The sequence below is a fragment of the Gobio gobio genome, assembly GCF_949357685.1.
Source record: "Gobio gobio genome assembly, chromosome: 17".
Lineage (NCBI taxonomy): Eukaryota > Metazoa > Chordata > Actinopteri > Cypriniformes > Gobionidae > Gobio > Gobio gobio.
Window position 1 is genome coordinate 28,434,498 of NC_137110.1, and position 18,412 is coordinate 28,452,909.

Sequence of the window (18,412 nt, forward strand, 5' to 3'; positions counted from 1 at the left end):
ACATGCTATTGCATTCGTGTTACATACTGTATTGCAATAAATGTGAAAAGACAGATTCGACAGCTTGAGGAGACTCCCAAATGTGCTCTACTACAACAATAACTCTTCCTCTTCTCAACAGGGCTTTGTGGCGTGTTCCTAGGGGCTGGGTTTATGTGAAAAATTGTAGTCCTTAAAAAGCAATTTCTTTAAAAGAAAATATCTCCATTTGCTTTGAACGTCGTAACTTTGCAGATGTAGTTTATGCTCAAACAGAACCATTACACACAAACTAAAGTTAAAAAAGAATAAATGAAAAAAAAACATCCATCCCAAATACAAATAATGGCTGAACAGACAGGAAGGGTAAAATGTTTCCTTCCTTCCAGACACACATTTACCTGGAAGAAACAGAGGAGCCGAGATCTGAGCATCCATTAATGCGGATTTCATCGGGGTTGCTAGGAGTGTAGTCTCCATCCTCTCCTACGCCATAGTCCTCAAACTGCTCCTCATTTAATGAGGCAGATGAATGTGTAGATTGATCAGAAGTCTCGAAGCGATTATACATCTGACTAAACCTGCAGCAATGAGATAATTATTTATTTATATTATTATTTAAGCAGCAGTTATTATTCCGTTCACTCATTCCTTTCAAATCAATCAATTCAGCCGTATGTATATTGAGAAAACGATAATAAAAAAATTAACGAAAATAAAAGCACTCACTTTTCTCCTGGGAGGCAAAGCCCAATCCCTTCCTCTTTTTCTGCAGTTCTCCCTCCATCTGATATCTCTGATGACGGAGCACTGTCTAATGCACTGTCTCTGTCCGACTCTTTCTCCACCCCTCTTCCTTCCTCACCCTCCTCATCCTCAAGCATTGGGCTATCTGGGCACTCCCGGATGGACATTGATGACTGTAGCCCGGCCTGTCCTGATTGTTCTGTCAAAAAAAAAAAAAAAAAGAGATTAAACTGTTAGAACAGTCACACAGCACCTAACTCGGGTTACATAAGAACAGAAATCATTCTGAAAATATCATGAACTCAGTGTGTTCACACTTGTAGTTCAGTTTGCATGGTTCGTTCAAATGTTGTTGTTCTGTAGTGGCAGAAATTGTGGTTCGGCGAGGGGTTTATGGAGCAGAGGTAAGGGGGAACAGGCTGGGCCAGGACACTCGTGGCCCCTCAAAATAAAATGTTAGCAGACACTCTAATGACTTGTAGTTGAAGTTACTTTTGGTTAGCAGAATGTTTTAAAGGGATAGTTCACCCAAAAATGACAAATTACCCCATGATTTACTCACCCTCAAGCAATCCTAGGTGTATATGACATTCTTCTTTCCGATGAACACAATCGGACATATATTACATAATGTCCTGGCTCTTCCAAACATTATAATGGCAGCCCAAAATTTGAAGCCCAAAAAAAGTGTATCCATCCATTATAAAAGTAATACATGACTCTGGGGGGTTAATAAAGGCCTTCTGAAGCGAATCAATGGGTTTTTGTAAGAAAAATATAAATATTGTTATAAAGTAAAATATCTAGCTTCCGGCAGACCGCCTTCCGTATTTAACTTACAAAAAAACGTAACTGGCGCGACGATGACGTCAGGCGTAGCGTAAGCGTTTTGAACTGCGAGAGGCATTACACTTTCTTCGTAAGTTGAATATAGAATGTGGTCTGCCGGAAGCTAGATATTTTACTTTTATAAAGTTTTAAATATGGATATTTTACTTACACAAATGCATCGATTCGCTTCAAAAAGGCCTTTATTAACACCCCGGAGCCGCGTGGAGCACTTTATTCAACAGACAGATGTATTTTTTATGGACTTCAAAAACACAGCAACTATCACTGCTATTATAATGCTTGGATTAGCCTGGACTTTTTAAATATAACTCGTCTAAAAGAAGAATGTCATATACACCTAAAATGACTTGAGGGTGAGTAAATCATGGGCTAATTTTAATTTTAGGGTGAACTATCCCTTTAAAGGATCTTTTTTTTGCCTGTTGCCTTTTGCAGAGCTCTCTCTTGTCCCTTTTCTCATCACATATCATATCGGAAAGGCATTTACTTTCAATAGAAATTAATAAAATGTTCTAAAAATGGGGAAATAAAGTGCCTAACGAAATATTTAATAATAATAAAAGCATTTATTGGGTAGGGTTAGGGGTAGGTGTAGGGAGGGCTTTTATTGTCCCATTTAGGCGGCATCCATTTAATAATTGTAATAAGTATAATCATTTATACTATGTTATTATTGCATCCTGTTAATGTACAACAATACTGAGGTGCAATTTATACTTTATTTTGACAAATACATAATTTTTGCATGTAATTACTATTTACACATATGCAAAGAACTGCTACTTTTATATGGTGTAAATAGAATATATCACTATTTTCACTTAGTAAATAGCATCTACAGCTATTACCACTTAGTGTAAATATCATCTATCGCTAAGAAAATAGGTTATTTTCACTTAGTGTAAATATAATCTAGTTGCTATTTGCACTTAGTCCTTTAAAAATATATATAACTCTGATTGTTTTCGACTGAAAGAAGAATGTCATATACACCTAGGATGGCTTGAATTATGGGATAATTTTTATTTTTAGATGAACTATCCCTTTAAGTGGCCTATCGGGAAAAAAAAGTGTTTTCCCAAAAATTCTGTGAGTGACAACTACTTGTATCTAACCACAAAAAAAATGGATACCAACAGTTTATCCATTTGGTGTCTGCTATTATATTAGTAATATTTGTGACTGGACACATATAAGGGTACCACAACAAGAAAACATAAAAGTCACTATCACAGCTTAAATTGTGTCACCCATGTTACCTCTTTGCATTCTGCTTGGCATTTACAAAAGAATGGAGAGAACTGCAAAAGCATAAAGCATTCTTTTCCCAATTTAAAATCAATCAGACACTGCTTCTGTGGTTTACAAAACTGGCTCTACAACTAACAGTCACTTTTGTAAGTTGATCACACAGCAGGTGGGTGTGCATGTGTGAGAAAGAAAAAAAGTGCTCTTTAGTATTCTGCTGTGCTGAACATGAGGGGGTAGGGATACAAAATGCCAGTGTGTGGTCAGGGTGCTTGAACAGCGAGTGGTCCTACAGACACAGAAACAGTGGGAGTGCACACACACACACACACACACACACACACACACACACACACACACACACACACACACACACACACAGTTTGAAGCATTTTTTCTTTCCTCCTCTTTCTCGCTCACATACAAACAGTTCTCTCATATTTCGTTGCAAAGGACGAAATCAAATCAGGTCACAAAACTGAGGCAATTGTGTGCTCTTCTATTTGTGAATAGATCTCCTCCTCCACAATATGATCCTTGACTGTCCTACCTGATTATAAATGCGCACAACTCGCCACAACTTGAAACATGACATTCAAATCTCTGCAGGAAGCTCTTATATAAAGGATGCCAGCATCCATTCGAAGCCCTAGAAAAGTGAACTGTACATTCACACATTGCTCTGAAAATATTAAGATGCATGTGTGAAAAATGCACAAAAGTTTAGTGCCTGCCTGGCAAAAGCTGTTAAGTTTGCATTTCACAGTGCAGTGCCCCTTTAGGATCACACTACACAATAGCCTCTAAAAGAATTTTAACAAACATAATAATAATAATAATAATAAAAAAGTAGGAGGGTGTATTTTTCAAATGTTGAGAACACTTGTCAGGTTTATGTATTATGTAATCCCTTACTCAAACAATATGCCATACATGAAACAGGAAAGGCGTGCTGTTTGAAAACATGTTCTTTGTGGACTACCGAGATCTGACATGACTTTACACAATTAACAATTGTGCATGTTATGATGTAGATTTATGTTAAACATTCTGCTGTTTTCTTTGATCAACTGAAATCAGTTGGTAAAGTGTACAGGGCCACTTTAAATAATCATGACACAATGAAAAGAATAAACATATGAATGATCAGGATTATCTCTTTTTTTTTTTTAAATAAATAAATAAAATAACCACGCTACATGTCCGAGGGCTGCCCACAAGGATATTGGCTCCGACATATGAGTATTTTTATCACAGCACATGGGTCAATGATGAGCTTTACATTTTTTTCCTGTACCATCTATTAATTTATTCAAAAATACAACAAAAATGCAGTTAGAATTTATGGTACACTAAATAAATCTCTGAATTGAAATTAATTTTTGGTCAGAGCCAATAGCTTATTGGGCAAAGCTCTGACATAAAGGTAAAAATAGCAACAAAAAAAAAGTTAGTAATAATAATGATAATAAAAAGACAAGACACTCTTTTTTAATATAAAAAAACAAAATGTCAGGTCGATGCAACTATCCTGATATCCTAAGAACAAAATATATAAGAAAGAGTAACTTTTTTTAAAGGGTTCTATTAAAAAACGTCCTGGCTCTTCCAAGCTTGTCATCAGACGTAGTACAAGCATTTTGACCTGCGAGAGGCGTTACACTTTTTTCGTAAGTTGAATACAGAAGACTGTCCGCTGGAAGGTAGAAATTTTACTTTATAAAAGTTTTAAATATGGATATTTTCCTTACACAAACGCATCGCTTTGCTTCAGAAGGCCTTTATTAAACCCCCAGAGCCATGTAGAGCAGTTATGATGGATATAGATGCACTTTTATGGACTTCAAAAACAAAGCAACATTCACTGCCATTATAAAGCTGTAGAGTCAGGACATTTTTTAATATAACCCTGATTGTGTTCGTCTGAAAGAAGAATGTCATATACACCTAGGATGGCTTGAGTAAATCATGGGCTAATTTAAATTTTTAGGTGAACTAAACCTTTACTTGTTTGTCATTATTTATTTATTAGAAGAAAAAAACACTTCACTGCTTAGTAGCTGCTGAAAACAAAACCATAAAACAGACATGACTGTGTGTCAAGGGCAGTACCGTAAAATATCAGATAATAAGGCAAGATTATTTAAAGTTATAAATAAATAAACTATAATAAAAAAAGTTAACATCTAACATCTATTCAGGATGTGAAGAAAAATGCTTTCACTTTGATTGCTACATTTATACTTTGTTAAACCTCATAACATTTATAGATTTTCTTGAAAGTGTTAAATTCAAAACCATATAAAACCAACATGAATACAATAGGTGCTTTTCTAAGAATGTGGTACATATGTTTAGTAACAGAAGTTATAAAAGATTAAAAAGATTTTTCTTTATCATGGACACTCTTATATGTTATATGCCACTAAGACATCTTTTATGTTCTCATCTCATGACTTTCCCAGGTGTCATTTTGTACAATATATCTAAAGCTATTTTCAGCACAAACAATGTTGTTAAGGACTGAAAAATTGTGAACTAGCAATGACTGATTGTCTAGTCAAGGACTTGTGAGTCTTCCACCAGTCCACTTAGACAGATGCATTATGAAATCACAAACTTACCACCCAGCCACTATATAATACTTGAATGGGTTTCAAGGCCACTGTGGGCAGCTGTTTCATGAGTACAGTGAGCTAAACTAAACAAGGCTTGCTGTACATGTACAGTAAATAGGGGCTATTTTAGACAGAAAGCAAGGGGTGCCTCAATTATGAAATGATTTGAAACCAGCTGAAGTGAACGAGAGAAGAAGAAAAAAACCTTGTAACACAACAGTGTGGATTCAAACACAATACTAGGATGAAATACGAGTAGGAAGATTAAGCTTAGGGTATGACAAACCTCTCCACCTGGCTCTTACATCATTATTGGAGAAGTCTCGATCCGTTTTGCGAAACACTGCTCCCAAAACAACAAACTGGTTTAGTCAGGTAATTACATGAACTACAAAAACAGAATCTAGGAAGGTAAACTCATGCAATATCACCAAGGAGAATTATACAAACATTTTCCTTCCCCAGGGCAGAATGGGTGCAACTAACGGCAACTACAGAATCAATGGAGTACATCGGGGTCTCCTTGACTCTTTACGGAGTGTGACGTCTCATGTTCGCCCTTGAACTGAAGATCCCCAGGGCCCTGTTCTCATTTCCATCTTATTAACAACATATAATCATAAGCTCTATTTAACTTCTCACTGCCTAGAGAATTTAGCAATCCTCGCCAAGCTGCTTTATTCACTAAAGGCACATTTGTGAATCAAAGCAAGTCAAATGTGTCAAATGTGCAACAGCACTAGTGCATGCACTCTTTAAACTCTTGGCTAAGATCATTAGTTTACACAGTCACCATATCTCAAGAACTTATGAGGTTGTGTCAAAAGTTAAATTAGACAAATGCACTGTAAAAAACAACAACAACAACAACAAAAAACAACAACATATATATATATATATATATATATATATATATATATATATATTAATATATATATATTGTTGCAATTAGCTATCATAACTTAAAATAGTTGTAGAATAACTTCCCTGGATTGAACTCAAATATCAAAGTTGTCAGTTGATAACTTCACATTTCATCTTCATATTTCAAGTTGACAAAACGTATTTTTTAACAGTGAATAATTTTTGGGAATTCTATGCTTCAACCAAAAATTCTAATATTGCCATACATGTATATTTGCTACTGAAGTAAAAGGCAAATAAACAATAAAAGCACTAGCATGTATTTAGACAAGGATAAACAAAAAGGATTTTTAAGACAAGTTTATTTCTCATAAATGTCAGGTCGGGGTAGTCACATTTTATTGATATGGTTTTTAAATGTTATAAACGTATTAATTGCAACATCGTGTGTGTGTGTGTGTGTGTGTGTGTGTGTGTATGTATATATATGTAGGCCTATATAATATATATATATATATATCTTAAGTTAATGCCTTTTAATATCAAACACGTCAAGCTCGATTTTCTTATGTCCATTCATTCGTCTCATCCTCATTATATAATGAAGAAACTTCTGTTCTGTCTCTTGCCAGATGTGATGCAGGGGAGCTTTGTCATTAATGTTAGTTTTTATTTTTATTTGCAGGTTTTTAGCCTGCAGTGCCGTGTTTTCTTCACCACTTTAAGACATCCTGTTGTGCAGAGATTTCTTGAATGCATTCATAGTTAGATGTGATCGGTCACTAGAAAATTTTAAATTGGAGAGGCCTGACATTTTTTACAGTGTTGGTAAATTAAATTTTTCAATTGGCTCAACATATTATTTCTAATTGAGCCCATGTTAACAGACTGTTGCCACAATGGATAAGATTCAATTCACAGAAATTCAATTTGGCCAATTGAAAATTTTAGATGTGACCAGTCACTAGATAAATTATTTACAGTGTACTAATACTGTGTTTGACCCCTTTTCGCCTTCCGAACTGCCTTAATTCTATGTGCATTGATTCAACAAGGTGCTGAAAGCATTCTTTAGAAATGTTGGCCCATATTGATAGGATAGCATCTTGCAGTTGATGGAGATTTGTGGGATGCACATCCAGGGCACGAAGCTCCCTTTCAACCACATCCCAAAGATGCTCTATTGGGTTGAGATCTGGTGACTGTGGGGGGCATTTTAGTACAGTGAACTCATTGTCATGTTCAAGAAACCAATTTGAAATGATTCGAGCTTTGTGACATGGTGCATTATCCTGCTGGAAGTAGCCATCAGAGAATGGGTACATGGTGGTCATAAAGGGATGGACATGGTCAGAAACAATGCTCAGGTAGGCCGTGGCATTTAAACGATGCCCAATTGGCACTAAGGGGCCTAAAGTGTGCCAAGAAAACATCCCCCACACCAATACACCACCACCACCAGCCTGCACAGTGGTAACAAGGCATGATGGATCCATGTTCTCATTCTGTTTACGCCAAATTCTGACTCTACCATCTGAATGTCTCAACAGAAATCGAGACTCATCAGACCAGGCAACATTTTTCCAGTCTTCAACTGTCCAATTTTGGTGAACTCGTGCAAATTGGTGGGGTCTTCTGCTGTTGTAGCCCATCCGCCTTAAGGTTGTGCGTGTTGTGGCTTCACAAATGCTTTGCTGAATACCTCGGTTGTAAGGAGTGGTTATTTCAGTCAAAGTTGCTCTTCTATCAGCTTGAATCAGTCGGCCCATTCTCCTCTGACCTCTAGCATCAACAAGGCATTTTCGCCCACAGGACTGTCGCATACTGGATGTTTTCCCCTTTTCACACCATTCTTTGTAAACCCAAGAAATGGTTGTGCGTAAAAATCCCAGTAACTGAGCAGATTGTGATATACTCAGACCGGCCCGTCTGGCACCAACAACGATGCCACGCTCAAAATTGCTTTAATCACCTTTCTTTCCCATTCTGACATTCAGTTTGGAGTTCAGGAGATTGTCTTGACCAGGACCACACCCCTGAATGCATCGAAGCAACTGCCATGTGATTGGTTGATTAGATAATTGCATTAATGAGAAATTGAACAGGTGTTCTAATAATCCTTTAGGTGAGTGTACATGCATATGCATATACATATACATATACATTTATACACATATATACACATATATATACACACACAAACAAATGGGCCTAAAAAACACACCAGACTCTGTACAAAACATTATTGTTCCATTAGGACAAAAGCAGGATCATGTGTTTTTTGTCACAAAGGGAGGAGAGTTGCTATAAGGATTTCTATGGAATGTTCTTATTTGTCAGCTGTAAGCCCAGAAACTCTTTGGACAATACTGTGCGTGACCCATGATGTCACAGCTAAACTAGCACTGCATCTTAAAGCTAACTATGTCTTGCACAAGTTGTTATTCATCTATGATTAAAATATCTAGATCCTAGAGAATTTAATAAAATAAACATCTATATAAAGACATTATATTTTATGTAGATAGGTTTTATATGTATTTATATGATACATTTAAATAACTCTCAAACCCTGAGTTAAGTTTAATTTGACATTTCAAGGGAGACAGATGAGAGGTCATAATTGTAGAATCGTGGAATCGTTTTTAGAAAATTAATAAGTGGCATTTGTACATATTAAGCCGCGTTTCCACCGCAGGAACTTTCCCCAGGAACTAGGAATTTTGGGGTGGTACTCGATGTGTTTCGATCGCAGGAACCAGGGTCTAAATGAAGTTCCGTGTAAATATTTTACCCTCAGAACGGCCCTGCTCCCTAGGTAGTACTTTTTCAAAGTTCGGGAACTTTCGGGGGTGGGACTTGGCCGCTGAACATGCTGATTGGTTGAGCTCACGTGAGGTTCGTTCTGCGTTCAGTAAATATTTTCAGTCTCACTCTTTCCGTCCGATGGCGCGTGTTCGTCTCAGCCATCTCACGGTCAATGTCCATAATAGCTAATTAAAACATACGTTGTCTTATTTTAAATCTAACTTTATGAGCTTTCAGAATAAGCTTTAGTAGCCTATCAGTGCTCGTCTCTTTTCCGCAGTTTTGTTAAATGACCTCTTTAGTAAACCAATACATAACCAGCAAAAGCAGCGCTGCTTGCATCTCCTCCACTTGTTATTGTTGCAGACAGTGTCGCGCAAAAATGATTACTGTCCGACGCTGACTGGGAGGAGCAGGGGCGCAGTCCTACATCACCTAATTTGCCTAATCTCCACGGTACTTCAGACCGCAGTGGAAACGCAGACAGTAGCAGGTCTGGGGGGAAAAAAGTTCCTGGTACAAATTGTTCCGGGTAATTTCAGTGGAAATGCGGCTTTACATATTGTTGATCATCTTTTAATTAATTACACTATTTAACAATATACACTGTAAAAAAAAAAAAACACAGTAATTTTAAAATATTTTAGCGATTTTTTACATACTTTTTAAATGGTAAAAAAAAAAGAAAAAAAAAAGTAAAAATACTGAAATAGACTGCAAATTTACATGTCTGGTGTAAAATTACATGAAAAACACGTAAAACGTGCATAACCAAGAAATTTCCTTTTGTTGAAGATTTTTTTGTTTTGTTTAGCTTTCACATAAAAACACTGGGAATACATATGCAAATGTGTCAACACTTCACAAATAATATTTATATAGTTTAATATTTATATTTATATCATATTATATAATTAATAATTAAACAAAATACATTTTATAATAATTTACATAACATTATATTAATTAATAGATGAGCATTTATGTACCTTTTACTGGAATGAAAAGAGAGAAAGAAAAGAAAGAAACGTGGTTTATGGAATTGGTCTTTTAGTTAAGACAAGATTATTCGCTTTTTATATAATTATTAGATTATTTAATAATATAATAAGGTGTATATGCACGTCATTTCATGTTTGCGTAAAGGCGAATCAGTTTTTGAACTGCAAAAGAACCAGACTTCCCAGTAGTGATGGAAGTCTGGTTCTTTTGCAGTTCAAAAACTGATCACATCTTGTTCCGCTTGTCAAAGTAGGCCTGTTTGCTGTGTTAGGTGTTTTACTACGCAGTTATTCTCATAATATCGTAACATAATATAATTAATATAATATAATATTATATTATATGAATAATTTAAAGAATATTATATAATACATTCTTTCTTTAAGTACACTGATATTTAAATGACAGCAATGAAGATTTTAAATATTCGAACTGAAAGAATTTCTGCATTGGCACAAGGATACATTCCCTATACACCATAAGGCTGTTATACCAATTAAATTAAATCAGTATCAACAAAATCCATCTTACCATTTATCAAAATCTATTTAAGCTGTAATTACAATTGCCTAAATAATGTTACGAGATTATTCGATTAATGTTCTAAATACAGTATAACATTTTGAATATAGAAATATAAAATGTTGGGAAAAATTTAAATGATACTATCTGAAACTAAAACCGTGATAAGTCGTAATAAGTGAACCATAGAATTATTCACGAATGAAGCAAGTGTCCACTGACATTATGAATGGGTCATTGAATCATTGACTTCAAAAATGGTGAATCATTCAAGAACAAAACATAGCTGTGAGACGCAACTGCTTTGTTTGGAACTATTTTTGTTGGCAAAATAGAGTAAAAACAGTAAAAAAATCAAACATATAAAAATATGTAATTTCATATAATCAACTTATTGTTTCTTGAACTGTTGTATAAAATGATTATCACATTTTGCAATCATGCTAATACTCTAGAAAATAGCATTCTTGCTCGGATGATATTTCTTAACTATAATATGTTATAAACTCAAAATACAAGAACTCAATAGAGTGGTGCAGACATGACATCACTCGCGGAAGAGAGTTATGCCGAGTTCAGACAGCACGATTTTCAAACTCGACGGATCACTGCTGTTCACACTGCTGCACTATCTGGGACAGCATTCAGTCACTGCTGTTCACAATGGATCGGCGACAGGGGGTTTCACACTGCATGATTGTAAAAGAGGAAGGATCGCCGACAACTCTGTCCTGTCCGCAAACTACGTTTCACAACCAAACACACGCAAGAAGTGACAAGGAAACAACGCAAGATCACACGTGCATCAAACCGGAGTTCTCGCGCGAGACTAGAATTGTAATAAAAAAATAAAAAATAAAGACTGCAGAAAGCGTGCAATCCAAATTGTCTGCGCTGATTTGCAGTGAAAAGGAGAAAAAGAAACAAGATTATGGAGGAAAAAATGGTTGGGGAGACGCAGGGATCAAGGATAGTGTTCTGCAAAGAGTTGGAGGTTGCAATGTGCTGCTGTTGCGGCTGGTCAAGCAAATGTTTGTGCTTTATTTCTGTTTGATATAATTGTAAAATAAATATATCTATTAAAATACTGATATTCTGGTCTATAACTCCTCCCTGAACTTCCCACTGCCCTGTATCTTGCCCTCTCATTGGCTGTAGGTCATCGCTGATGTGATCAGTCAAAACACATTTCACACAACAGGAACATTTCACACAAGTTTTTTTTTTAAACTCATCCCACTGCATGATCGTCACTCGCGTAAACAAGCACCGATTTGTCTATGATTTCGCAAAACCTGTCGGCGAGTCAAAATCGGGGCTAAAATTGGGTAGTGTGAACTCAGCATTAGCATTTTAGTTTAGGTTGAAAATGGCTGAAATAAGGTTTGTGGTCAACTCAAGCTCAAGACACGTTCACACTTTATTCTACGACATAAAATACATCAGTATTACCCCACTCGTGATTTAAGTCATTACATGTATTGAAAAAGGCAGTTGCTAACAAGTATACAAGGGCAATAGCCTTTATGCCGGACGTCCAAACAGGAAAACAGATCTCATTGCATCCGCTTGTTGGAGAAAATATTGAAGGCAGTACGAACTGATGGCGATATCTATGGACTTTTAAGGTAATCAGCTAACCTAACTAGTTATTTTTATCGTTGCCATTTATTCGATTTAAATATCTAAATGTTAATGGGAAGAATAAAAATATATTTTTTTTATATCAATATGCATATGCGATGAACATTGGTTATGCTCATATTTGCTCGTTCCTTTGAAGGAGGCTTTATAACAGCTCTATATTTAATGAAGCATATACAAAAGACCTAAAAAACGGAAGAGATGAGACCTGCTTTACAGAATACAGAAGTTTGTTATGCATAACCCCCATTCATATCTTGTGTTTTGGCTGCATTTTTATCAATGTTGGTGCCATGTCCGAACTTATCAATGCTAGACAAGCTTGCTTGTTGTTAATGGAAGGCTATTGGCCAAGTTAGGCTGGCTTTATTGAGATGTTTTAATAGTGGTTTAATTTCACAGCGGTGACAAACAGTGCCACAGTTTAGGGAAAACACTGTCGTTACCTGAACATCACCAATTGAAGGAAGGTGCGGGAGTTGTGGATGCTGCTCGCATGCTCTGCATAGTGTTGTGGTGGCTGTCTTCGGAGAGTGGGAGCCGCTCGTGCGGTCTCGCAGAATTACTAAAGATAAGTTCTCGGCCACATGCTGAGAATTAATTGAGAACTGAAAATTGATGCAATGGGCCAAAAGGGCAGTCACTTCTGTGCACCTGCCTTAATCTAGTGTCTAATATTGCTGCATGTACATCTTGACTAAATGGCATACTAAAAAAACTGGAATCCACTTTATAATCATTAGTCAGTGTAATGTATCATACTGATTCACATTTCCCACTCATCTGAGGAGACAGTTTCCCTCCTACACACACCCAGAAAAAAAGAAAAGAAAAAAAGATCTGTCAAGGCTGAGCTGATGCACAGGAACCAATGAGTCACCATCCTGAGATGCACTGCAATTTTTGCAATCCAAAGAAATAGGCTACACAACATGCCCAAACCAGGGTATTGCCAATAGCAAAAACTTCCTGCCAAGACCAATTCACTTCTCACCAATTCTCAGTGCAATTTAATGGACTGGAAAAAAAAGAATATTCATAAACCTATTGATTCTGTGTACTATATACATGTACAATGTGGATTATGCCTGGCTGCTGTACAGGTTTTTTTAATATACCCATATCCAGTTAACAAATATACTGTAGTCTGTATTCATTTAGAGAGAGATTGCATTACCAGTATGCATCGCTCTGCTGTGCAGCTTGTAAAGTGCATTGAAACCTGCACTGTACTAAAAGCAGTAACTCAAGCCAAGAGGTTTTGTTTGAGAGATACCTTGACACAGAGATACAGAAAAGACTTTAGAGGCTTTCAAGAGTACTTTTGATAATTTGAGTACTTTGATTTGATAATCAAAGCCAGAAAAGCTACATTTTCTCTAGGAATCTGCTCAGAATATCATACATATTTATTAGATGTAGGTGTTCTAAACATTTCTAACAAAAAAAGGTCACAGTTAATTAATAGGCAATGGAAAAATCAATTCTGATAGCTTTCCAGAGGTTTGTAATGCAGGTTGGTGGCGAGTACATATTTTTATATAATACATTGAGCGTGTGAAACACGTGGGCAATTGAATTCAACTATGCACTGGTCCTCTTGTTTCTATATTTAGCAGAGTCAAACTAATTGCAAAGAGAGAGAAAAAAAAGAGACTGTTTGTAGGGGGGAAGGACAGGTGACAACAAATGTCAGCAAGATGATAGATTGGAACAGCAGTGCAGCAACACTAGCTGAAACACATTTACACACACTTCCATAAAAAATAAAAGGTCAGCATTTACAAAAAATATTCATATGGTAAAGTTATCAAAAATCAGTGTAATGGTGATCTTTCTCAAAAAATGTGTCTACTTTCTAGACAAAACTAGACAACTATACATTCTCAGGGAAATTTTATGTTTGTAGGTTTCAGTTACAGACCAAATATTTTAGCTGACACCCATATTCAATGACACTTGAATCATACAACACTCAAGTATTAGCCTGTGAAAACCCAGACAACTTCCTGCAAATTTAGATTTGCTCTGCAAGTAGTCTGGCAAAGAGCCCATTCAAGCCCATTTCTAATCAGTCGAAATTGCGGCACCAATCAGAAACGTTGGGGCGGGCTTTACACGATGACGACAGCACAGCGACGGTGAAGCAGATTCTCTACATTACAAAGATGGATGCCACCGTGGAACATCACTCGTTCGAATCAGCTATCGCATCTGTTTTAAGCGATTTAAACTTTTCCTTTTCATTAAAAACCGAGCAAAGAACAACACTCGAAGCCTTCATATCTAAAAAAGATGTTATCGCGGTCTTACCGACTGGATTCGGCAAAAGCCTGATGAACCAGCTTGCCCCTTTGGTGGCTAAACGAATGGGTCTTAGCGAGAGCCCTCTGGTAGTGTTAATGTTTCACAAAATATAGTTTTAAGTCCTTTTCAGGTGAGAATGTAGTTGTTTAAAGCTCAAATCTGTGGTTTATTTATAAAGAGAGCGCCTTTTTGAAAATTTGATCTGTCGTTTTCGGAGTTGTGAGCTCCAGTGGATCAGCGGCGCTCAGCGCTCATTAACCCCGCCGAGAGCACCCTTTCCTCAGCCAGTTCTTCTGCCGTCTGTCGCTGGCTCTGATGTCTCTGTAGTGGTTAAACATAAGATATTATTCGTCTTGTGTAGATCTAACGGCTGATCTTTGCTCTCATTAATCTATAATTTGTTCCCTGACAGATCGTTTTGCCTGAGGGCAAAGTGAAGTTTCATGATTAACTGTATATTTTTAAGCTATTAAACTTTACCGTTGGAGTCTCCTAGCGCTGACTTTGTTTGACTGAATTGCTTTATTTATTGTATAGCTTCTTATACCTTTTACTTATACTTTTATAATGGCTATTGATCACACATAAACTGACATTTAACAAAAAGAGACTGGGTTGTGTTTTATGTCATTTCATTTTATTACAGTGATAATCATAGCCTATATATGCACACATATTAATGTTTTTTAATTTTATTTAAATGTACACAAAAAGAGGCCTGTTTTTTTTATATTTCATTTTGTTATATACGTGCATTGAAGATAATATGCATTGCCTGCACTACATTTGTGTGGCTATATGTTTACTTTTTTTTTTTTAAATGAAAATTAAAAGAGGCAGAGTGGTGTTTTATCATATATTTCGTTTTATTGTAGCCTAAAATATACAAATATATACGGAGTGATACTGTCAAGAACACTGCTTGTCCATTAGCAAAGTAGGCGGACTAGTGTCCTCCCGTCCTCGGGAGTTCGTTCTCCGGAGTCAAACTTGGCAAGTCACGGACGCAAGTCAGAAGTTTGCGTACGAAATGTGTCATAAAACACCACTGCCTCATTTCATTTAAACATAATAGCCACACAAATGTGGTCCAGGCAACGCGTAGCTAGGTCTACATTGATTATCTTATATATTTATAATACAACGAAGTATAAAACACCCTGCCTCTTTTCGTTTACATTTAAAAAATAATATATTAAACATTAATATGTGGTTTAGGTAAGGTGACCAGATTTCTGAAATGGAAACCGGGGACATTTCCTATTTGAGAACACAAGTACAGACAAGGGCTGCGTCCCAATTCGCATACTATCCGTACTAAATAGTATTCGAAAAAAGAATTAGTATGTCCCAAATCTTAGTATGTTGAAAAAAGTATTCCAAAGATTCCCGGATGGTTTACTATTTCCGGTCAGAATCCGAAGTGCAGATCGATGCGCACTCTAACGGCTGATATTGCCCACAACCCATTGCGAGATGGACGAGGATTCGATTAGAACTACAAACGCGGATAAAAAGTGTTAAAAAACTACAAACATGACGGTTACGCGAGTCTGACGGTTAAGTGGAGAGGATTAGATAAAGTGGTTTGAGTGAGCAATTATCAGTATTTAACCTGACGAAAAGATATTTATTCAATATTATCCACATTATATTTCTCCTTCAGCAGCATTGAAAACTTTTGTAATGATACGTTTGGCCATTAACTTTGCAAACACATGAGAGGAGTCTCTGCATTAAAGACCCACGAAAGGCAGATCAACGAGCGACTACATTTCTCTCCGATACGGTAGGAAATTAAATTGAAAGTGGGGGATTTGAACTGTGACGATTATTGACAGGGCAGTTTAAACGGTGACGGGACGCGCGTAACAGAGTCCGTTAAAGATGACGAAGAAGTATGTCCCAAAGCTTGCATACTCTTCTGCTACACACTCAAAAGTATGTACTTTTTCTTCACAAAAAGAGTACATACTTTTAGGATGTAGTATAAGTAGGCGAATTGGGACGCAGCCAAGGACACATATTGAGAAATGGCCAGAGTCTCAGATGTTTCTCCATCGCTCTGATTGGTTTTTAGGTCTATCGGCGTATTAGCGTACTTAGGTCTACCGTTGGTGACGCCCCTTTGGAAATGATTTGTCAAGGCCAGACCATAACTCATATACTACTGAGAATGGTCTGGTTTTAACCAGGCTACTCAAGTATGAACCCAGAACACATTTTAAATGATCTGTACTGCTAGCTCGAGCTGATCTAGTAACCTAGTGAGGTGCATTCCAACCTGTGTTCCAGGAGCATGATTTCTGTCAATTTTATGATTAAGACTGTGCTTTGGGAGTATATTTTACAAAACTTCATAGCAGTCTAACTTTTACTGGGTTTTAAATGTATGGAAATTAATTAATATGCTAATGGCATTCTAATTTGAACCACTCTCTTCCTACTTTTTTGTGTATGTTTTAAAGGACAATAAAGTGACAAGGTCACAAACAACATTTTAAACATTTTAACCTACATATTAATCATGTCTGCTACTTTAAATTACTTTAAGGTTTATGAACACACAAGTTGCCAGCTGCCCTCAATTAACAATTAATCTCATTATCATCTGACTGCAGGGCAATCAGACAGTTAAACAATGAGAGAAAGACTGGTACAACAGAGAACTGATGGAAGACCAACAAAAGACATAGTCTAGGCATAGTAGTGTGGAAAAAAATGAGGTTGAGGGGAAAACATGTGAAACAGAGTATGAGAAGTAACACAAATGAGAAAGGAACAGATAAATGTAATCTTTGAGTGAGCAACACAAACATGAATCCCTTGACATTAATTAATCATATTAAAAGTCCATTCCTTCCCCTGCCAAACACAATAAAACAAGCTCCTTTTACCTTGTCTTTCACAGCCGAGGGACCATGATCTCTTCCACTCCTCACAGCCTACTTCCACTGTCCACTGTTGTCATCCAACTCAAATCCAACAGGTGAGGCCTCATCCACTGGTAAGCTTCTTGATCAAAATATGTAATCCACAGCCAAGGACAAGAGAGAGAATCCTTATGCAGTCTATTTTCATCTGATCACTTCTTGAATGAATCGAATAGTTTCTGGAACTTGTGAAGCACAATTCAGACTTGCTTGACCACACACCCTCCCTCTGCACACTCACAGGAGCTCTGACAGCAGTTGTGGGTTTCCAGCCACTCCTACTCACCCCTTCTCACTCTCTATGGCTGTCGCCAGGCAACCGGGTTCAGGGGAGGTCCTGTGGGTGGAGCTGAAAAAGCTGCACAGTGGCTCCTGTCTAAAGCATTTGCATGTGCAGGTACACCTAATCACTGTGGCAACAGCAAGTGCATTAGTTTGGAAAGTTGATAGGCTTTGGGACTTGAAACATGAATAAACTCAAATCAAGAGCAAGTTTTAAAATAAAATAAATAAATAAACAGAACTTTTTATAACTTTCAAATTATGTGTTACACCACAATACAAGGGGAAGTTGGAGACAATATTAATTGCAACACACCACACACAAAAGCATCAAACGTCACAATTTCACTTCCTTCTTTGCAGGACTATTTTGTATTTTGTGTGTGTAGTTTGAGCATGATTCATTGTGAAACTGGATTTGTGTGTGTGGTTGTATTGCACTATTGCAAACTTGGACATTTTAAAAAAGCAACAGTCTCTCAGAGGTGAAACCTACTCTTAAACTACTGTTACATTGCTTTGAAATCTAACTGAGAAACAAATTAGATATACAAAAGCACTAAATGCTAATATATTTCCTTGAACTGTCGTGTTTCCTGCCACCCT

The 18,412-nt window shown here is 36.7% G+C and overlaps 1 protein-coding gene across 2 annotated transcripts in view; it reads right to left on the reverse strand.

The window, feature by feature from the left end:
* The window catches only part of rab11fip4b (RAB11 family interacting protein 4 (class II) b), a 38,756-nt gene extending 20,982 nt beyond the window's left edge, over positions 1-17,774 (reverse strand). For both annotated transcript variants that reach the window (XM_079841384.1, XM_079841383.1), the window contains exons 1-3: positions 17,489-17,774; positions 709-925; positions 381-560 (exon numbers count right to left, since the gene is read on the reverse strand). In XM_079841384.1, coding sequence (XP_079697510.1) covers positions 381-560; positions 709-893 — 365 coding nt within the window. In that variant the 5' untranslated portion in view covers positions 894-925; positions 17,489-17,774. The remainder of the gene's footprint in view (positions 1-380; positions 561-708; positions 926-17,488) is intronic.
* Positions 17,775-18,412: the final 638 nt, after the last annotated feature.